General features: G+C 41.6%; 1 protein-coding gene across 1 annotated transcript in view; it reads left to right on the top strand.

The window, feature by feature from the left end:
- The window catches only part of LOC120787268 (glutamate receptor ionotropic, NMDA 2B), a 79674-nt gene extending 56892 nt beyond the window's left edge, over window positions 1-22782 (top strand). Inside the window, exons 6-15 of the mRNA XM_040122926.1 lie at window positions 1352-1560; window positions 1992-2163; window positions 6871-7024; window positions 7819-7944; window positions 10672-10901; window positions 11041-11201; window positions 12019-12206; window positions 16243-16481; window positions 20494-22114; window positions 22145-22782. Of these exons, the coding sequence (XP_039978860.1) occupies window positions 1352-1560; window positions 1992-2163; window positions 6871-7024; window positions 7819-7944; window positions 10672-10901; window positions 11041-11201; window positions 12019-12206; window positions 16243-16481; window positions 20494-22114; window positions 22145-22782 (3738 nt within the window). The remainder of the gene's footprint in view (window positions 1-1351; window positions 1561-1991; window positions 2164-6870; window positions 7025-7818; window positions 7945-10671; window positions 10902-11040; window positions 11202-12018; window positions 12207-16242; window positions 16482-20493; window positions 22115-22144) is intronic.
- The last annotated feature ends 376 nt before the right edge of the window (window positions 22783-23158 follow it).

Genomic DNA, 23158 nt, shown 5'->3' with positions numbered 1-23158 from the left:
TTGTCCACTCGAGGCAGCCTTGCCAAGTTTGTGTTCCCTGGAGAACTGTGTGTGTGTATGTGTGTGTGTGTGTGTGTGTGTGTGTGTGTGTGTGTGTGTGTGTGTGTGTGTGTGTGTGTGTGTGTGTGTGTGTGTGTGTGTGTGTATGTGTGTGTTTCTTTGTGTACATTTACATATTTAACGAGCGTGCAAACCTGACTTTACACACTTGCGCCACTACTCCCTGTCCTCCCCTGTCTCCCATTATAGTGTGTCCAATTAGCTGATGATCCATGTCCACTTCCACCCACATCTTTCCCTTGATAAGAGTGGCCTATTGGGAACTTGTAGAGGAAAAGGCACAGGCATAGTCTCCAGGTATGGTTTCATGTGACTAGCATCTGAGGGAAATTGACTAATTGATGACGCTTCTTCAGTGGAGTACAGTCACAAGGGCTGGAGGGCCCTCGAGACGTACAGCTGGACACTCCTATATAGAAGAGCCAGCATTTTGCATCTGAATGAGCTCCATCTCCAGCTTTATTTCTCTGTCATACAGACACTCACCTGACTTTTGCTCCACCAGTAGTTTTGTCTCTCCCTTTCTCTCTGCAAATTGAGCTCATTCTCATATCTCTCTTTTTCTTCTTTTGATCTCTCCATCCACTTCTCTGTCTCACAGTTTCTCTCCCCAACCTCTCATCCTGATCTGAATTCTTCCCTTTCCCCTGTTTCAGTCTCGTCCTTCATGTTCACCTTGCTCTCATTCTCTACACTGCGTCCCAGTCCTCTCCTCTCCTCTCTTCTCATTTCCTCTCCTTTCCTCTCCTCTCCTCTCCTCTCCTCTCCTCTCCTCTCCTCTCCTCTCTTCTTCAGGCACTTTTTGATCTTGTTTTTTCTACATCTCCTCTCACTAACTTTCTCTGTCTCTCTCCTGTTCATTTGTTGCTTTATAGTTGTTTTATTGGCAGGTTTTTAAATAAAATCTGAATATGAGGCATAAAAAAACTTCAATTAGAATGAGATGTTTATCCATTATGAACGTACAAACTCTACTTCGCTTTTTGGTCAAACGTTGGCAAATGTTTGCAGTTATTTCACTGTGGAATTTAATGTGAATTCATCTTTGAATTGGATTCCTTCCCAGTGATTCATTTCATGTGTGTACTTTACTGTTACATTTATTATCACTGAGTCAATGAGCTACGAAATGAAACTGACTCACAAAAGAATTCAGAACAAAGGCTATTAGTCTCCATGACTGCAGTTAACCCAGTGCTAAAAAATACAGAATGCAGTTCGAGATAAAAAACATAAAGGAATAAAATCATTAACTGTGTATGATTTGCTTGTTTGCTGTATCTTTCACCAGGTGGGTAAATGGGAGAATGGTTCCTTGTCCATGAAGTACCATGTGTGGCCTCGTTATGAACTGTATGGGGGGGCAGCAACCAGGGAAGATGACCACCTGTCCATCGTGACATTGGAGGAGGCTCCGTTCGTCATTGTGGAAGACGTGGATCCACTTAGCGGGACCTGCATGAGGAACACTGTACCCTGCCGGAAACAGATCAAGACAGTGTAAGACTCAAAGCTCAGAAACACCAAATCAGTGTCAGAATCTGGAGTGAAATGCTTCAGAAACAAGAATAAGAATTAATGACAGGACAAAACTCTAATTTCTGTTGAGTAAATTTGTGGGAATTCAACAGTACATATTGATAAAGACAGTTTTTTTTCTTCTGTCCATCTGTCACAGTGGCTCACAGATTTACCTACTGTAGAAATGACCAAAGTAGAAATGAAAAGAAAAAACTGCCTAAATTTTGCTTGTGAATGATGTTAATTTCCCATGGCAGCTTTACACAGCCAGAGGTAGAATCAGTTCACACTTCATCAGTGTGAGAATAAGGGTGCCAGAAGACCCAAATCAGGATTATAATTAAGAGTTCAGAAAGAAGTACATATTTAATTAGATAATTATGTATCCATCTCTCTGTCTATCTGTGCAGTAATCAAACAAAGGAGTCAGGGATCTACATCAAGCGTTGCTGTAAAGGTTTCTGTATTGACATCTTGAAGAAGATTGCCAAGTCTGTCAAGTTCACCTACGACCTTTACCTGGTCACTAATGGCAAACATGGCAAGAAGATCAATGGAACCTGGAATGGCATGGTGGGGGAGGTGAGGAGATAATGTCTCTGTGTGTTTGTCTTCTTGTGTTCTCTTACTTGTATTTTTGCAGATCACTCCGTCAGTAGCTGTGTTTTTATGTATGTTTCAGACACAAAACAGATTTACCCACTAAAGCACAGATTGACTAAAATATATCACCAAAGTGGGCAAATCTACTACTGGAAATGTTCAGTCAATGGAAAGCTGCCAGATTCCGCAGGTCAACAAATAAAGCTTCTTTGTGCTTGTCACAGTCATGCATGTATAAATTATTTTGCAATCTCATTTGTAATTTGTTGGCAACGCTTGCTAATGAAGATGCACCCACTCATACTTTCACCATTATTCATGTTACTGCTGTTTAGAAGGTGATATAAAGACATTTGGATTACCAGAGTGGCTCCGTGCATTGCTTAAAGACATTGGCATATTTGGCAAAATATCGGGTAAGGAAAAGAGTATGACTCCTTTCCTTCTGAATGAGGTCAGCACAAAAAATGAAAAAGGCTTAAGGGCAGATAGTAGTCGGACTTGGCGCAAAACATGAAATTGAGATTGAAATATATTTTGGTTTGTAAATAATTATACAAACAATTTGGGAAAATAGCACCCAAAAAAAGCAAATGAAAAAAAAAGAAAATTACTCTTGACAAAATAGTAAAGTAGACAACAATGAAACTAACAAAATACTTTTTTTCCTTACAAACGGAAAAGGTATAGGGTGACGCTACATCCTATTGTGCAAAACGCTTCCTAATTGATGTCAAAAGTAAACTTCTTTTACATTATTCCTTCTGTACTAATGTTAAGATGCCATTTTGATCACATGTTTTTATATTTGTCTATTAAATTATTTTAAACACTCTTTCTAAAGAGTGCCACTCATTTTCAGTTCCATACATTTACTCCTTCAACAGAAAGGGAACAGTTTTTTTATGTTAGTCCTGACCCTTTGTTTTTTTAAATATACTGTACTCTCAAATCAAACTGACTTTCTCTTTTTAAACACCATTTGGATACTTTCAGGTAGTAATTTACTTTTGACCTTATACATGATTTGTGCAGTTTTAAAATGTACCAAGTCTCTGACTTTTAGAGCCTTTAATTTAATCAAGTTGGTTCTTAAAAAGTTGTTTTATAGTTCTTATAGTTCTATTTTCAAGTAAAAAACTTGTATTTGTATTTGATTTATATGCACTTCCCAATACTTCCATTTTCTTTTATGTCTCCCAAATATTGATTTCAGACAACCTTTCAATTTCAACATCACTTATTGTAAGTTTGATTTCTAAATTCGTTACATGATTGCCAAAGATGATGAAGTCAGTCTTACTTAGATTCAGAGATAGTTTGTTAAAACTGAAGGATTTTCCAAGGTCCAGTTCATTCTCCGCAGTATCCAAAAGTTGTCTCAAATTCTTACTCCTTCAAAATACATTTGTATCATGCAAGTCTTGCAGTTGAAGTGCGCTTTTGAATTTATCGTACCCACAAAATAATGTGTAAATTGCCATTACCATCTAGTTACTGTAATTCTAGGTTTGGGTAATGATTAAACCTGCTGAGAGTTTATTACATCATCCTTGGAATTACGGCCGAGGTAATGGTGAAGGTGAAGAAGATATCAAAGGGGAGCCAGAATTACAGTCTGCATTCACCCCTTTGGGCCCAATGACCAGTGCTATATTTAGCTTCCATAGGAGCTGCCTGAAGGGTTCATTTCCACTTTGAAGTGTGTTTTCATACCTTGAATTATGAGCTTTCCTTTCCGGGTCAGCCCTCTCCCAAACAGGCCTAACGCTTACAGTATGTCAGATGCGCTAAGCACCTCACAGAAGGATGTGTAGTTCAGTCAGCTGCAACAGTTCTCTTTGGGCTTTAAATATTCTCCAATCATCATAGGTCCCATGGTGAGGACGTTGTCAGTTCTCAAAATTCATTGTCAGTTCTCATACTTCTCAAACTGCACTTGTGCTGTCTGACTTTGGCTATTTTTTAATGAAGGAAAAGGCAAACGGATCAATAGCATCCCAAAGGTCACCAGTTGATAACATACTCTGTCTTCCCTCTGACACAGAAGTTTGAATAACCTTCACAAATCACAGGCAAGATTATGTGTCCACTTTTTCCCTGCATCCAAATTTTTGCTATTCAATTTACATTCAACTGACCCATTTGATCTATTATATAAAGCCATTTAAGTGATGTTGCCAGTGTCTTTAGTGGTCACTGAGCTGTAAGTGTGGTCACCTGTAATAAACTCTATCACCCTGACTAAAAGCGCTGTAATGTGCCATCTCCTTCTCTCCTCCACAGATGAATGGTCATTAGGATGAGGGAGGAGGGTGGAGGGCATTCATCTACTTCTCTTTCACATACGGACACACATGAAGACAAGGGACACTTATGCGTGAATGATCACAGAAATAAGAGAATAGGTGCATGAATGCAGACAGCTGGACACAGGCATACACATCCAGACTGTTTCCATATGTGCACAGCGAGGATGAACTTGAAAAGCCAATTTATCTCTCTCTTTCTCTCTCACGCACACTTCCCCATAGTTCAGCCATTTCTGATGTATCTGACAAAACCAACCCGTGTCCCTCTCCAGTTGGAACACAGCCAAAACTGCAGTATATCTCACACTCTTAATGGACTGAGATCTGGACGGGTGCTGACACACACTAAACACACCAGGATGTGCCTCAGCACAATCCTGAACACTCACCGAAATCACTGAGGGCCTTTACACAATTTGCCACAGCCTGGAAAGACAAAAGATCAAAATGAAAAAAAAATTCAATGAACGCTTTGAGAGGGTCTACATTTTGTCTTAACTCGAATCCGGCAGTCAGTGTCAGATTTCATGGGCTGCACTGACTAGTGTCACCCCTAATACTCCGAATCTAAGATATTAGAGGTAATACACTTGATTACATGAGTTTGGCCTTGCTAGCAGAATCACATAAAGACACTGGCACACATGCACACACAAACCAGCTGAGACACATACACGCAGACGAACGCAGATCCTCACTCACTCATTCTCAGTAACACCCACATAGGTCACTTTCATAACACTGAGAGAACAAGTCGTAGGAGGGAGATGGAGAGAGCGAATGGAGAGAGCGAGGAAGTGAGTACACTGCTGGATGGACTCGTTCTCTTCCCCGGGGAGACGTTCACACATTCAGACACACATGCACGCACACAAGTGAACATGCACATCCGTACTTAACGTGCTGACAGAACGAACAAGATCGAAAAGTTACAAATGCACACACAATAGACACACACAAACACACAGACACTCACAAGCAGACGCAAATGCCTTGAAAACTGCAGATAATGTGCCGAGTGGATGTGTAATTTTCTCCCTGCCTGTAAAGGTCCACTCCAAAGGTGGAGAACAAAGGATTCGCTCCCTTGTCTTTCTCTCTGTCTTTTTCCCTTTATAACCTACTCATATGCACACACAAACACTCACTGTCACTGAAGCACATACTGGAGCTTTGACTCTCACGCCTTATTAACTCAGGAAGACAGTCATGTCCCACTTTACCCTTGTGCTGTGGGGCTTTAAAATTTGGGGCTGAATATACTACCTATGCAGAGGTATTGCAGGTAGGGAGGCAGGTAGAGGAAGGAGAGGCATTGGGCTGGCTATTTCAAGCAGCCATGACCCACTGGGGTAACCCACTTTCTTCCTCCCTCTTCTTGTCTTTCTCCCTCTTTCCCTCCCTTGGTGAGCATCACGAGGTTCCACTCTGAGCGCTGCGTGTGTGGAAAGTGTGTTGGCCTCCTATCTCCACCTACCGTGCTCTATCTTTGTCTATAACATCTCCATTTTCATGTTTTTCTTTGCCTCACTTTGCTCATTCTAATTCTTTCTCCACTCTTTAAATGCATCCACTGTCCCATCTGCTATTACTTCAGATTTGATTTCCTACATTTCCCAAAATACTTTTTGACAACTAAAAGAGAGAGTTCTTGAATCTGCTGCATGCTTTATACATGTTAATGGAGAAGGCAAGAACAAGTGTGGTAGTACTACAGCTTTGTCCCGTCATTCAGAACAGACTTGTTACTGAAATGCATTGGGGTCAGTCGACAAATTGATATTTCAGCCTCTTCTACAGTACAATTGATTCTGTCTGTATAACTGCTAAAAATCACTGTAAAGTGATGTGTCTAGACAGAAGTTATTGCTCTTGGATTATTAAGGCTGACACTGAAACCTGAGATTTACTTTTAATAAATCATTTTAAAAATAAAAATTTGAAATAAAACAAAATGGACCCAGAAATGCAAGGGACATCACAAAAGCCACCTTCAGCTACGTTGAAGTACACTTTGCCCTTAACTTAAGGACTACTGTAAGGATGTCCACCTTTGTCCCTATCAAATTTCTTAACATCAGTCACCCATATTTAGAAAGACTGCACAATCAGCTTCAAATTAAGTGATAGCTGTGATATGCTATTTTTTTTTTTTCTATAAGCTCTTCTTAACTATGTTGACTGAATTTTTTTTTTCAAAGTTTTTTGTTGTCGCAGCACACAAGACATTCCCCCCTCAGGGAAAAGTTGAACTTTTTATTTTTCACTCCCTCCCTTTCACTCCCAAGTGCACTCCCTTCATTACCTTATAGTGCCCAAATGATGGATGGATAATAGATGGTCTTTTTCCTTCTGTTTTCCGCCCCTTGACTAGGTGGTGTTAAAAAACGCTCACATGGCCGTCGGCTCCTTGACCATCAACGAGGAGAGGTCAGAGGTCATTGACTTTTCCGTCCCCTTCATCGAGACGGGCATCAGTGTCATGGTCTCCCGTAGCAACGGCACTGTTTCGCCCTCGGCCTTCTTAGGTGAGGAACACAGTAGCCAGCTGTCAAAAACTGGGAGATGGTGGAAGAGATGGGTGGAAGCCTCAAGGCCATGTTTTGACATTTTTATGAACATTGCAACTATGAGGGTATCATAAAACATAAAAACAATTCCAACACTCAGTCTTGTAGGATTGTCATCTTTTCTACGGAGTATTGGGAAAAATGTTGACATCAGTTAAAGATTAACAATTATTTAATTTTGGTGTAACTGTTTTTCTCAGCTCTAATGACAGACTTAGTGTTAGATTGGAAGATGGATCTTTGTCAGGTCACTTTCAGGTTGACATCCATTTTCCACCTCTAAAAGTTTATCTAAAAGTGATTAGGTGGACACACCAGCAGCCCAGTTTTAATGCATTCATGCCATGAGAAGGTACACTGAAGTACATGATAATATGGCTAACTGTTTATTTATTCTCTCTTCTGCTCCCTGCCTCTTTGGCCCTTCATATTTCCCACTCCTACTCCATTTCTCTGACTTTCCTTCCTCTTCTCAATCTGGTGCACTACATTTGCATATCTCTCTTGTCCTCTCCCTCTCTCGCTACATTTTCTCTTCCTCTCTTTCCCTTTGCTGCCCTCGCTCTTTTTTCCCTCTTCCTCCATCTATACTGATGTCCCTTTTCTCTTCCCCATCTTCTTCCTGCTTAAAATCCTCTTTTCCCCTCTCCTCTTTTCCGCATTTGTCCGTCCACACTCCCTCCCTCTATCCCTCACCTCCCTTGTCTCCCCTCATCTCTCCCTCTCCTCTCTTCCCTCTCTCTTCCCTCCAGAGCCCTTCAGTGCTGATGTGTGGGTGATGATGTTTGTGATGCTGTTGCTGGTGTCAGCAGTGGCTGTGTTTGTATTCGAGTATTTCAGCCCCGTTGGCTACAACCGCTGTCTGGCTGACGGCAAAGGTGAGAGGCCTCAACTTAACACACACAAAAACACACGCAGACACACACACATAGACACAGGCATGGTACCTGCACTACTGTGTGAGGATATAGATGCAAATAATGCAGACACCTTCTCTTCTCGCCGTGTTTCCTCCCTCATCTCTCACTCTTTTTGTTCAGAACACACCAGATGGGAGGGCACGCTTATGTAGAATTTAGCAGTGAAATTATACCTGCAATATGTGCCTGAAGTGATGTTTTCCCAAGTTTAGTTTGGGAAAGCTAAAAGTTAGACTTGCAGCACTCCAAGCCATATATGAGTTCATCTCTTCTATTTTGCAAAACAAATTGTGAATTGATAAACAAATAATTTGCAGTATCAAATTCATTTGTAGGAAGTGTAATTCTAGCCAGATTACGATCATCTACATAACAACGAAACATCAATGCAACCACAAATCAGTCATACTGAACAAAGTCAACTCTAACACTTGGTTCATGGTCATCAGATCAAGGCGTTGGTGAAATGTCTAAAAAGTCTGGTGCTTTGTATTCCCCAACCACCCACTACGTTTAATCCAAGACATATTTGGAAAAGCAAATTAGTGGTATATTGTGCAGGAGACAGGATTGTCTCTTGATGAACAGTGAGGATTTTTTAGTAGGTCTGAAAAAAAACTTCTAACACAAATACTAAACAAAGCAAATACCTGACCTTTTCACAAGCTACTTTTTACCATTTGCCCTAACTGATTAATAAGATAATAAATCTGAATGTTGGTGGGTTATACACACTCCAGAACCTGCACTCACCAGTGTTGAGTTGGCTGTTGGGCTTGGTTTTTCTCAGATTTTCTAGGTTTCTGATTTTCTGAATACCTTCTGAATGGGAGGATGTGTAGCAGCAAATTTGAAAGTCGTGGATGTGAGACTACCACCAGCACATGAAAGCAATATAATAATTTTGGCAAAGAAAGAAATCTAATGGTGGCATTGTGGATTCAAATCAAGCCAAGTGCTTTCTGTCCACCAAATTTCAACATTCAAAGAGGGATGAAAACATAAAATACTTTCATCTTTGCTGATGAAGTTTACGAATTAGGAACAGAAATATACAGAGAACATGGCAGTGGGTAGTTAAGTCCATCAGTGAAAGAGTGTTCAATGAGTAATGCTCCAACTAGTAATTTACTCTAAACAAGCAAGCACAGGTAGAGAAGCTTTGCGGGTTATTGCTTTCTGTCTGTAACATTACCACTGTAGATCATCTTGACACAAAGACTGTCAGTCACAAAGACTGACAGAGACACAGACATTCATAAAGACTGCAGGCTGCCTCCAGATATAGACCAGCCGTCCTTGCTGACCCAATGACTTCATTCTCCTCTCCTCCTCCTCCTCCTCCTCCAATATGCTCTCTTTTTATCATTTACAGGTTTAACACACCACTAGTGCTGCTTCCTTCACACCGGACAAGTCATTCACATTCATTTCCATATTTCTCACCGTCACATGTCAGCTCTGACAGCAAGGGGCTAGTTTTGTGTTAGATCTCCCTAGCCAAAAAGAAAAATCAATGTCTTCCCACAACTCTGTCTCGGATTTGTCTATATATAGACAATGGCTCTCTTCTTTTCATTCCTCTCATCCTTCGTCATGCTCTGGAGAAGATGTGGCTCTTCCTAAAGCGCTGTACTCTTCTGTGTGCCTCCTTTTTTTATCTGTTTGTAGCGCTGTGGGAGTTTGGTATCATGAAGAGTGCATATCGAAGTTTGGACTCAAAGAATTCAATGCAATAACGTATCAATGGCTTGACTGCAGATTTGTAAAATCTTTACCCGATTCATGTAACTAGCTTTCTTGCAAGCTTCACAAAGGACCATGAACAAAAGTCTCATACAACAGAATAAATAACAGAAATACCTTTCTGTATAATGCAATATAGTTCAACAGCACCACAAACTGCAGCCTCCAAAATGACCATGTAGTTGAATCAACATTTCTCTAAAACAGTTTCAACAAAAAGTGAACATTAACACACCTTCATTAAGGTTGGATTTATTACAGGACTGTTGCACTAGACTTTATTAGTTTTAGCTAGGTGTACCTAATAAACTGGTAACTGAGTGTATAAAGCCAAGCTAACACTAGCATGGTAAGATGCTCACAAGGTCCATGCTAACATGCTGATGTTACCCTGTTCATCATCTTAATTTAATGTGTTAGCATGCTAACTTTTGCCAAACACAAAAAGTACACAGGCGATTGCGAATGTCATTAGTTTTGTAGGTAATTGGTCATAAACCAAAGAATTGGACAAATTAAAAAACAAGAATTGAAAATCGATGATGGTGCCAGAGGAAAAGTCAAGGGATCACCAAAGGTATTACAATTTTTCTTGAGGAAGATATTAATGTGGACCAAAGTGATGGACCGACTGGACAACAGACAGACAGACACTGCCAAGCCACTAGCATGAAGTAACAAATAACACGTTCAAACTGTATACTGTAGATGCCAGATCAGGGTAACTTTCATGAGAATGTATCAGTATGTTGCCTTCATAAAGTGAACTTAGACCAGTGAAAGAAGTGATTATGACATCCAGTTTCCTTCTGCTAAACAAAATCACTGCTCATCTGGACACCCACTAGTTAAAGCAGTCAAACTGTGTGTCCCATGCACTGGTTTAGAAACTAAGGCTGATCTGTCCATATTTTTTAACCATGACTATATTTCTTTCAGAGCCTCATGGTCCATCCTTCACCATCGGTAAGGCTATTTGGCTGCTGTGGGGTCTGGTCTTCAACAACTCCGTGCCAGTGCAGAACCCCAAAGGCACCACCAGTAAGATCATGGTGTCAGTGTGGGCCTTCTTTGCTGTCATCTTCCTGGCCTCTTACACTGCCAACCTGGCTGCTTTCATGATCCAGGAAGAATATGTGGACCAGGTATCTGGTCTCTCAGACAAAAAGGTATGATAGAAAGGTTTTTCTTTGATTATGTGCCACTCTTTTCTAAACTCCCTGTCCTCATGTTCTCATCTTTACCTCAAATTTGTAAAATAGATGTTTTACACACGTCTCTCTCATTTGCTCTGTCTATTGGGTTTAGTTCCAGAGTCCCAATGACTTCTCTCCTCCGTTTCGGTTTGGCACTGTCCCAAACGGGAGTACAGAGAGGAACATTAGGAACAACTATCCAGAAATGCACTCCTACATGACAAAGTTCCATCAGAGAAACGTCAACGAGGCTCTGCAGAGTCTCAAGTCCGGGTGAGGACCTGCACAGTAAAGTACAGCTGTGGTTCATTTAGTTTGATTTTAAAACCAGTGTAAAACCAAATTGCCGGTTACAATCCAAGCAAAAAAAAATTATTAAAACAAAATCAATTTAAAGGATCAAAGTCTGGAGCTTAAGTCCCTATTTGACAAAATGGTGACTATCATCTTGAGACATTAAACAATGTATTTTGGTACATGTTAATGTCTTGGCTTCAAGTATGTAAACATCTCTTATTTCAGTAGTTTATTATCATTATAATTGTTATTATTATTTGTTATTTGTTAAACCCGCTCAGTTTTAGCATTTGCTAAATACATTTCATTCTGTTGAGCTCAAAGGGTTGAATTCAATTTCGTTGTAGCAGCTTTTATAGTTTTTGAAAGAATCAGAAGCAGGGGAGAGTGCAGGTGAACTGAAAATATGGGAAGGTCAAAAGGTCATGATATAGTCAACATGTACTGTAATATAGTAAGTGAAAATTGTGGGAAAAAACAGTTAAAATGGCCAGTCCTAATGTGCATTGTTTATGTCTTTCCTACTTGCCTTCATGTAAACATATTGTAGCTGAAAAACTCCAACAATATTTTTACTCCCCCTCTTTAGTTTTCATTGAGTGTCCCTTTTCGCCAGTCTGTGTGCCAGCTCCAGCCTTTGGCAAACCAAGTCAAAGTCTATTACACTTATCAGCAGTTTAGTGCTATTTAGCAGGTTAATTGGAATGTTGTAGCAGTGATGTCTGACTCCTAAGTGCTAATTAATTGTAACCTATCTCTCTCTCTCTTTCTCCCTCTCTCTCTTTTTCATTAGCAAACTAGACGCTTTCATTTATGATGCAGCTGTACTGAACTACATGGCTGGGAGGGACGAGGGCTGCAAGCTGGTGACCATTGGCAGCGGCTACATCTTTGCCACCACAGGGTATGGCATCGCCATCCAGAAGGAGTCACTCTGGAAGAGACATGTGGACCTGGCCATCCTGCAGCTCTTTGGAGATGGTCAGACAGCGTGCTGTTTCCTCCCGTTTTATTCATAGATACTGAACAGTTTTATTGCACACAGTGAGCAGAGACTCTGTCATACATACAGCTGTGTTGATGTGATGAGTTGTGATGAGTATTTAATTACTCAAAGATGCAACAGATAGTTACTGAGATAATAATTTTTTTAACGACTTTGGCCACCGTTTCTATCATGTATCATGATCATAATAGTGCTCACCAAGTTAATTGCTGAAATCTAGGGACATAGTGACATCACTAAAATAAAGTCTGGTGGGGCGAGAAACCCAAGTGATCACACAAGTGGACTAGTTGTAAAAAAGTTCAGAGATATTCTAAACCAGTTTATTTGTAGACAAAACTGAAATGTTGGTGCACCTGAAATGTTGAGAATAATACCTCATAGCACAAGAAGACCCTAAGTGTGCACAGCTACAGTAAGTACTGTCAAAGTAAACTATGATGGATCTGCACAACAGACAGTTTTTGTAATTAGAAAATCACAATCAGAGTTTTATTTTTTTTATGTATTTTGTGTAAAATACAATATTTGCAAGAATATCTACCCTTAACTTATGCAAAAAAAAAGTTTCTCGGACAGTCATACTTTGGGTTTCACCCACTCCCATCTGTTCAGAATAAGAACTGGCGGAGGAAAGAGGAAATCATAGTCTTTGTAAGGAATTTGTTTCTGGGACCACAATTTTAGTGTTTAATTAGCTCTGCAGGTCAAATTTACAGTAATACCACTCTCTTATACATCAAGTACAGAGAGAAAAGGTGCTGCTACAAATAAAAGTTGAGATTTAACTCCACCATGGGGCCCCTATGCTTTGTAATCATGCTTGGGAGACTGTTCAAGTTCTCCAGGGCTTGTTCTTTTGAAACACAGTTCATTCCTGTCAGCTCTAGTTGGAGCATAAATTAATCTCAGAACGAGCAGATAATGAAATGAATGAAATGAAATGAAATGTGTTCAAAATGTCCATTCCTAACCTGTATAGTACATGCTTTATGGTTTGCAAAAACTCTTCATCATAAACAAGTCAAAATGTCACAGACAACGGCTGCTTGCTGAGTTTATCGACTTTAACCGTCTAATTTTACAATGTCCTGTTTTGATATACATCTCAATTCAGAAAGGGAAATGTAATGGAAGTTTGGCATGTGTGTGTGTTGTAGCTAGTTTATTTGGGCATGGTCCAGCGTGTTGTGAGCATCCTGAACCAAGGGCCCTCCGGGGTCCACTATAGTGCGTCCCAGTTAGGGGTGCCAGCATAGCTCCTGGTGTATTTCGACACTGTGTGTGCATGAGTTCGCGGGTTTGCTGTGTGTGTGTGTGTGTGTGTGTGTGTGTGTGTGTGTGTGTGTTTGTGTGTGTGTGTGTGTGTTTGTGTGTGTGTGTGTGTGTGTGTGTGTGTGTGTGTGTGTGTGTGTGTGTGTGTGTTTATTTGTGCGAATATGGGTCAGGCCTCTGAAAATGCCTACGTGTATAAGTGAGAGGGGAGTGTGTGTGTGTGTGTGTGTGTGTGTGTGTGTGTGTGTGTGTGTGTGTGTGTGTGTGTGTGTGTGTGTGTGTGTGTGTGTGTGTGTGTGTGTGTGTGTGTTTATTTTTATCAACCTAGATACAGTTCAGTAAGAATGTTGTGTATTGATTCTGACTTATTAAGTTTGATTATTTATGTGTTTAGCTTTTTTTCATACGTGTATGTACGAAAAATTTGTGTTTGTCTTTTTTTGTTTTTGTATGAACACATGTATGCCTGTGTATTTGAATATGGGTTGGCTCGCAGTAACATCTCCCGGTGTGTTTGCAACAGGCTCATACACAAACCGAGTGGCCCTGTCTCGACCCTGTCAGGATTTCAATGTCACTGCCACGCCTCACCATCCACTCCCCTCTTGGTGGCCTAGAAAGTGATCAGACTCACATGGAAAGCCCAGTGACTTGCTATGAAGAGAGTCTGGATAGTTTGATGCAGGCCTGAGCAAAAAATATATCATTGATATCATATAATTTCCCCTTAAAGCCAATGACCTGTTGCATCATTTCAGAGATACCACATATAATTTAGAAAATAATGACTTTTTCCTCAGTTCTAAAATGTACTTTTTAAACTTTTTTATCTGACCTTTGACTCCAAAAGACTTTTGGTATAGGAAATTACTGTATTCCATAATTTTACTTATTAGTCTATGCAAAGTGAAAAGAAGTAAGAAGAGGGAAACAGGAAAGAAGACAACAGGCAATAAAGATTGATGGAAAAAAGTCTACAGCTGTCCCATTTGATTTTATGATTCATTGTCATTCTCACAGTTGAATCTTCCAGTGACCTTTATTTTATTCCCCTTGCATTATTGTACACAGAGCAAGGGGAATAGTTAAATGAACTGTTCTTGGGAAATACGCATATTTGCTTTCTGGCGGAGAGTAGGATGAGAAGATTGATACCACTTTGATGTCTGTACGGTAAATATGAAGCTATTGCCAGCAGCTAGTTAGTTTAGCTTAGCATAAACAAATACCTTGGCACATAACCAACTGTAAAGTAGCAAATGGTTGTTTTCACACTTCGGTTTTTGCAACAGGTTAAACAAACGAAATGTAATGTGTTAGTTAGTGAATTTAGAGGTGCTAGTAGGTGTTTTTTGTTTTTCTCTCCCCTTTTCAGTCTGTGGTAAGCTAAGCTAACAGGCTGCTGGCTCTAGCTTCATATTTAGCGTACAGACACGAAACAAGTAAATGATCTTTTCATCTAACTCTGCCAGAAAACAAACAAGGGTATTTCAAAAATGTCAAAATATTTCTTTAAGGTCACAGAGTTGTAAAAGTAGTTTTGTCGCAAGAAATACATTTGGTTAAATTCCTAAAACTCAATTGTCTTACACTAAACACTAAAAATCAACTCGCACAGACCTAATCCTTTCTTAAGATAAATACTAAAAACATCTCAAAGTACTGCTGAACAAAAACCAAACAAACAAAAAACAACAACTTTAAGTAAAGGTCCACTTACTAGCTTTTTCTGGAGCTTGCAATCACATCTCATGGATTTCATCAGTGAATAGAGTTTGCTCAATTGTCATGGAGATAGCTTAGTCATCATCACATGCCCTACTGTAAGTATGGAATAACTGTAATGATAAAATCTAAATTTTGCATTAACATTTATTGAAAGTCACTTTTTACAGTGTTGGACCTTCCCGAGCACACAGTGTGTTAATGTGATGTCCTGAATTCAAATCCTATGGACAATATTTGTATCCTCACACCATGTGTGCGCTTACTCTCTACTGTCAGATGGCCAATAAACAACAAAAAAATATGCCACTGTCATGTCACAGTGGCTACAAATAGTTGCAGTTACCGTCAATCAGCAATTTTAACTAGAGGCAGCTGTATGACTTTGTCTGTGTATTTTTGCTGGCATGAATGTGTGTGTGTGGTGCCTCTACCTGAGTTTGTATGCTGTGGAGCTCTGTGTTGTTGATCAGAGGCCAGCCAGTGCTCTGGTGCAAGAGTCGTGCTGACGTGCAGCGTCAGTGGATGAATGTATGATTAATTAACCGATGCCTTTCCTGCCAGTCGGCTTTGATAGAGAACAGCTCGTGATGAAACAGAAGGTGACCCACAAAGAGACCAGAAGCTCAGGGACCGGCATCAGATGCATGGGCAGCCTCACGAACACACACACAAACACACATACATGCACATGCACACACATGCAAACAATTGTTTTGCACAATTTGCATAGATCCACACACTTAATTTACATGCTTGTTTAAAAAACTTACAGACACACAATTATTAGCAGAAATGAGTGCAAATCAGATCAGTGAAAATAGCATGTGACTGATCGCATGTGTGTGTTGCTCTTTTCCTGTCATCTATGAAGCCTACTGCAAAATTCAGAGCTGTGTTTAACTTCTAACTACTGTTTCTCCCTTCATCCTCTCACTCTATCATTTCCCTTGTTCTTCCTCTCTCCTGCCTATCTTCCCCCCTCTGTTTCATTATATTTCCTTCATCCAGGTGAAATGGAGGAGCTGGAGTCCTTGTGGCTGACTGGGATCTGCCACCACGAGAAGAATGAAGTGATGTCCAGCCAGCTGGATGTGGACAACATGGCTGGCGTCTTCTACATGCTCGGTGCCGCTATGGCTCTGTCGCTCATCACCTTTATCTGCGAACACTGGTTCTACTGGCAGCTTCGCTTCTGCTTCATGGGCGTCTGCTCCGGCCGGCCTGGCTTTGTCTTCACCATTAGCAGGGTGAGAAATTACAAGAAAACATGTTTTTTGTTCATACTTTAAGCCGATGTATCCATCTCTATGGTGTAGTACCTTCAAAAGCAGAAAATAGCATATTTATCACTGTTGAAGAACTGTTGACCAGCTTGCCATGGCTTGTACTTTTTCAAAAATATTGATTGACAGATTCAGATTGCCAATAAAGCCTGTTCAAGACAGAGCCAGCACAGGGGAGCTGACACATTTCACACCTTGCTTTTTTTTCAAGCATCAAAATCAAGTCCAAGCCCAGTAGTATCACACTCCGCTACTTGGGGCACTTTCCAAATTGTGCCATGGCTGATATAAAAAAATGGCAACTTACGTGCAAACTTCCATACAGCCTTCAGTAACTAATCTGCCAACTTTGTTAAGTTGAAATCAAAGGTGATGACCTCTGGACAGTTTCGAATTTTTGCTTTAGCACCTGAGAAGGAATGCTACCTACAGTGGGGTTCAGTTGTATTTTTTACATGTTTAAATTGCTTGGAGTAGCAGATGAAGATATCCTGTCTTTTAACTGTAGCTTACACAACCTGTGTGCCATTTTGTGGTAGGCTATAATTCTCTATATAACTTCTGCATCAATGAATCCACCTTGTCTTTAAAATCACCTTCATTACTTATTTATCCATTGCTACATCATCAGCTTTACTATCTCTAATGTCTCTGAAATGAACGTGCTTTTTCCTCACGGCTTTAGACATGCCAAAACTGTGAATGAGCATGTGTCCTATGTGACAAACCAAACCAAATTCTCACTTTCAAAGTATTAACAGATAAAGGAGCTGTCTTCTTTTGTTTTGAGGCTTAGGCCTTTCTGTCGTCCATGAGGTAAATATTTACAAAATTTTGAGCTGAAATCAATATATCACTCAACTAAAATCAGCCACGGAACCAGAGAGGGTAGATTACTCGATCCCAGGAGACCAAAGTCACCCCCAAGGTATTTGATTTGCATTCCAATTGTTTTGACATGGCTTTGGTGTAATTCACGGTGTGCCTCTGAAGGTGAACTGCTGCAGGCTAAACCACTTGGCTAATTTACAGAAGAGAGCCACACATTGCCTCTCTCTCCCTCCATTTGATATTCTGCTGTGGTACTGGAGCTGCTTGTGCCAAGAAAGCAAGGCTATAGGAAAAAAAAAACAAAAACATAACATTTTCCTCTCTCTCGTCTAATATTCGCTCCAGTCCCCAACTTTGAATATTTTGTATGGTGTTAATTTTATGCTGTTGCTGTCGTATAGTTTATGGTTGTGTGTGTCTGTCTATGTCTCTTTGTGTAGAAGGAGCATAAAGTACCAGTTGCTAAAATGTCAGTTGATTACTCATTTCCAAAGACAGGCTGCTTGGTGTTGTTTTTGATTATTACACCATTATAATTTGTATGGGAACTGGATCTTGGAGCAATTATGCTTTGTATAACATTCAGAGACTGTTCTCATTTACAGAAATTACCTCTGTCTTTGCTACGATGTCACAACATAAATGAACACTGTGTGTCCACAAATAAAGCCAAATGATTCAGTATATTAATATAAATTGAGTGGAAATATTCATTGAGAGTCATCATTTGCATACGTAGCACAGAGCTTGGGCATTATGAAACAAAAACTGTGGAAATTATTGTTTATTATCTTTCCACACTCACAGCATCACATTGTCTCCTTCTCATTTACTCAAGTGTTTTCTTTCCTCGGTCACTTCTTTCCTGCACTGCCACTCAGATTGATTCCGCTTTTTTAATTTCACAGCATAATCCAATAAACTTTATTGTTATTGCTGCAATTAACATTTAAGCTCGGCAGTGTAAAAAATTAGACATCTGTCACGGTTGCCGTGAGTCACATGGCTTCGGTCATGGCTTCATGGTCGGTTAACGTTCCCTCCCTCAGAGGGGCTCAGCAGCTTTTCAAGCAACTCTCCCCTGGCTACGTGCTTCTCCAGGTCCCACCTGCAACACTGAAACAAATTAATTATATCGATTTTAAAAGCCTCTAATGACTTTAGAACAGTAAATGTATTAGAGGTTTAATAACCCCTCTTTTCACAGCCCCCACATCACATCACGGCTACGTTCATTTGCATTTAGTGCCATATATTTGCACCACGAACAGGCAATATTAAATTTTGAGCTGTTGCATGTATAGTAGGCACTTTATTTTCAATCACACATAGGGGGCAGCTAGTTATTTGTTGATTTCCTGCCTTTCTTTAGCATTATAATCACTCATAGATTTTGCTGTGATCCGCTGGTGGTTTGAAAATTCTTAGGAACCCTCAGGCCACAGTTATTTCTATTCACACATTATGCCCGAATAATCAGCTATTGTAGCACTGTGCCAGCAGCAATCTGCCAACTGTTAAATTATGTGGGTACGTGTAGTAGACAAAATGTGCTGTTGAATATGAAGCAGCAATCACTTTGTTAAATTTCCAGATTTGATACACTACAGTATTAACTTGTTCCAGATTGTGGTTGTTGCTTATATGTGCGTGTGTCTAAGAGAGAGTGCTTAAATACTGCACAAATGTTCATTCTGACCTTGCCCTCCAACACCATCATTGTTGGCGTCCATAAAGGTAAAATCCTAATGGGGAAAGATCATCCTAAGATTAAGGTGGATGCTTGTGGAAAATTCAGTCCAAGACAGGAAGATCAGTGACAGATTGAGCAACAGGTGGGGCATAATCAGGACAATAAAACAAGGACGACAAAAGAGATAAAGTGATGACAGGCACATGGAAAAAAGAAACACAAAGGAGACAGATAAAGAACAAATAAACATTGAAAAAAAAAACCCTGAAATATCACTCAGGTGGGCGTATACATTTGTCCCCTGCCTCAACATTCCCATCCAAGTCCCATATTTCTTGAATACTGTTGAGTCATTTTGTATTCATGTTAACCTCTTTTTCTTTTAGCCACTGTCAAGCTTTGCATACTTGGCTGTTAACAGACTGTGAAATTGAAAGACGTCATAACATTATCTATAAAACTGGAATAAAAGATGAAGGCCATTTTGCTGCAATGCAGGCAGTGTCCATGTAGCTAATTATCTACCAGAAACGAGTGGCTATGCAAAGGAGAACCGAGGGTCAATGAGTCATACTAGTGGATAAAAGGAGGAAATGGGGGAAACTCATAGCTTAACAGCAGAGAAGAATTGACAGCCGCTGACCCCTAACCTCTTGGCAGAGTCCTGACCTCTGCAGTGGCAAGCAGGACAGAGGTCAGCTGATCTTTGATCTTTAATGGTGGAAAGCATCCTTTTATTTCCACAGCCAACTACAGATGTCCAGAAAAACTGAGTAAAATCATTGTTTGGAATTGATCTGATCCTTTACCGTCCCCATCTGTCATGCCTGGTTTGTTCTCCTGTGTACATCCATTTTTATCAGAATTTTGTATCGTAAATCACTGAATGCAAATGGGGCAGTTTATCTTTGTGTCACTGTAACGCTCAGGTAGTGTCTCCTTGGCTTGGCCTTTCTCTTCGGAGGGGATTGTTTTGTGGCTGGTGGCGCCAAGGGGTAGTGGAACTGAGGTGTTTAATAACTGCCGGAGGATATTGTTCAGCTGAATTCTAATGACATTGATTAAAGGTATTGACCAGTGGGACCGAAGGGTTTTTACAGCCTCTTTGCCTTTATCAATCATCCTCCATCCAGTTACACTATGCTCTCTGAATCTTCATGCTGTATGCTCACTTGCACTGTTTCACTTTATCTCACACTGGCTAACATATCACATGTTACTGTCTATTAATTACATGTACATCTGTTTTTTACCTGTTTTTTTTTTCTCACTTTACCTCATGTAGGTTCAAAAAAGCAGGGTGGAAAGGGTGGGGTGCAATGTAAATTTATGTCTACTGTTTTTGTCAACCTAGAATACAATAATAGTGATCAATAAGAATATTTTGATTTGCCAACTGTTTAAAATACTCATTCTTTAATGCTGCCTCCTGCCGGTGTTTCCCCCACACAGGGCATCTACAGCTGTATCCACGGGGTGCAGATTGAGGAGAAAAACAGCTCAGCACTGAACTCCCCATCAGCCACCATGAACAACACCCATTCCAACATTATGCGCCTCTTACGCACGGCCAAAAACATGGCCTCCTTGTCAGGGGTAAACGGCTCACCACACAGCGCACTGGACTTCATCCGACGAGAATCCTCTGTTTATGACATCTCTGAACACAGGCGTAGCTTGGCAGGCCACTCAGACTGCAAACCTCCTTACCTACCAGAAGACAACATGTTCAGTGACTATATCAGCGAGGTGGAGAGGACGTTTGGTAACCTCCACCTGAAGGACAGTAATCTTTACCAGGACCACTATATGCATCACCATGGCTCAACGCTAGGGCTCAGTGGACCTTCTCCCAACAGGCCCCATAGTTTGGGCAGTGCTAGTTCTCTGGAGGGTGGCATGTTCGACTGTGACAGCCTGGGTGGAGGGGTGGCCCCTATTTTCACCACCCAGCCCTGCTCAGCACTGACCCACAGGAATATGAGCAAGTTTGATCTGCTGTCTGGACAGACTCCTCCCTCAGGCCAAGGCTTCAAAGGAGGCCTACCAGACCTGTATGGGAAGTTCTCCTTTAAAGGAGGTGCTTCAAGTTCCAACTACATCCCTGGGCATAGCTATTGTGGCGGGAGAGGAGATGACGACGGGAATATACGCTCAGATGTCTCAGACATTTCCACGCACACTGTAACTTACGGAAACCTGGAGGGCAATGCCAAGAAGCGCAAACAATACCGTGATAGCCTGAAAAAGAGGCCGGCCTCTGCCAAGTCCAGACGGGAGCTGGACGAGATTGAGCTGGGCTACAGGAGGAAACCCTACCACATCAGCCACCACCACTACCACAGCCACCGCTCTGCCTCCCCGCCACTTTTGCCCTCTGATCGCAAGAGAGGAGGAGGAGGTGGAGGAGGAAACAACGATGGGAACTCTTATCTTTTCAGAGAAAAGGAAAGCGTTAGAGATTTTTATTTAGACCAGTTCCGGCCCAAAGAGGGTGTCCCTCAGTGGGAGCATGTAGACCTGACAGAGGGCCCTGGGAATAGAGATGGAGGTGTGGGGGCCTGCACCTCCTTGGTTCCAGTGGATGACTTTCTTAAGAGCAAGCCCAAAAAGTCTGATTCAAAGAGCGGGGGAGGATCTGGGTTGGCAGGGGGAGAGTGGGAGTGCAGGAACTGTCGGGCTAGCGGGGGTGGAGGGGGCAAGCAGATGTCAATGCATGGAGGAGGGGGTGGTGGCGGGTATGGCATGAGCTGCGGGTCCTCGGCAGGCGGTGGAAACAGCCGCCCCAGCTCTGCAACGTGCATGCGCTGTGAGGGCTGTCAAAAGACAGGAAACCTCTATGATATCAGTGAGGACAACAACCACCTCTTGGAACAGATGGGGGGAGGCAAAGGTGGGGGAGGAGGAGGAGGTATGGGCGCAGGCCCTCAGTCTCAATCTCAGGCCCAGCAAAGGAGGAAGGGTGGAGGATTCGGCAAGCCACTTAAGCGGCAGCACTCATACGACACATTTGTCGACCTCCAGAAAGAAGAGTCAGGTGGGATGGGAAGTTTGATGGGGGGTCTAGGAGGAGGTGGAGGGATGAGTGGTGCAGGTATGGGAGGGATGTTGCCCCCACCCAGGAGTGTTAGCCTGAAGGAGAAAGAACGCTACATGGAGGGCACCAGCCCCTTCGCAAACATATTTGAGCGTCACGGGGGATCGGAGAGGGAAAGGGAAAGAGACAGGGACCCGTTGTTTTACGGAGGTGAGGGCCGGAAAGGACCCGGCTCACCATTTGGCCTGTTTAGAGGTGGAGAGGGCCTCCACCGCCGCTCCATCGGAGAGAGAGATATGAGAGACAGGGATAGGTCTTTGATGGAAGGGGGAGGTGGGGCAGCATTCTCATTATCCAAATCTCTTTACCCTGATCGGGTAAACCAAAACCCCTTTATACCCACCTTTGGGGATGACCAGTGTCTGATGCACGGAGCCAAACAGTATTACATGAAAAAGCAACAGCAACAAGTTGCCAAAAACAGCCGAAGTGACTTCAGGGGCCAGATGAGCACGACGTCATATCTGCCAGCGTCTGCCACGGCCGGGGTGATGTCCAATGTAGCCCCCCGGTTCCCAAAAGAGCTCAGCCTCGGTGGAATGAACCACCACGGCTCCTTGCTGGGGGTTGGCCCCCCACGTCCCTTCAATGGAAGCAATGGCCATGTGTACGAGAAGCTCTCCAGCATTGAGTCTGATGTGTGAGAGAGAAAGGGGGAGGAGGAGCAGACATTGGCAAGGGTGAAGGAGGAGAGGAATTGAGGCATGCAGTGTTAGGAGATCAGGGATGATTTTAACACACTGCAAACCTAATCAATATTTAGACAGCAAGATGAGAGACAGAGAAAGAAAAGACTAAAAAGGTAGAGACTGTGAAATAGAAAAATAAGATTAAGGGAAAAAAGTCTTGATTTTTGTGAGAAAATCTTGGTAAAAATACATTACACCCTGAGGAGGTGTGGGATGTTAATCCCCACTCAGAAATGGCCAAAGCTACTCTTCTTTTAAGTCCAAACACAGTCAATTAACATTCCCCTCAACCTCACAAATGCACTCAACTCAAGTCCATCATTTCATCCAC

This window comes from Xiphias gladius, chromosome 3, assembly GCF_016859285.1.
Source record: "Xiphias gladius isolate SHS-SW01 ecotype Sanya breed wild chromosome 3, ASM1685928v1, whole genome shotgun sequence".
Classification (NCBI taxonomy): domain Eukaryota; kingdom Metazoa; phylum Chordata; class Actinopteri; order Istiophoriformes; family Xiphiidae; genus Xiphias; species Xiphias gladius.
This window is presented reverse-complemented; position numbering and strand designations above follow the sequence as displayed.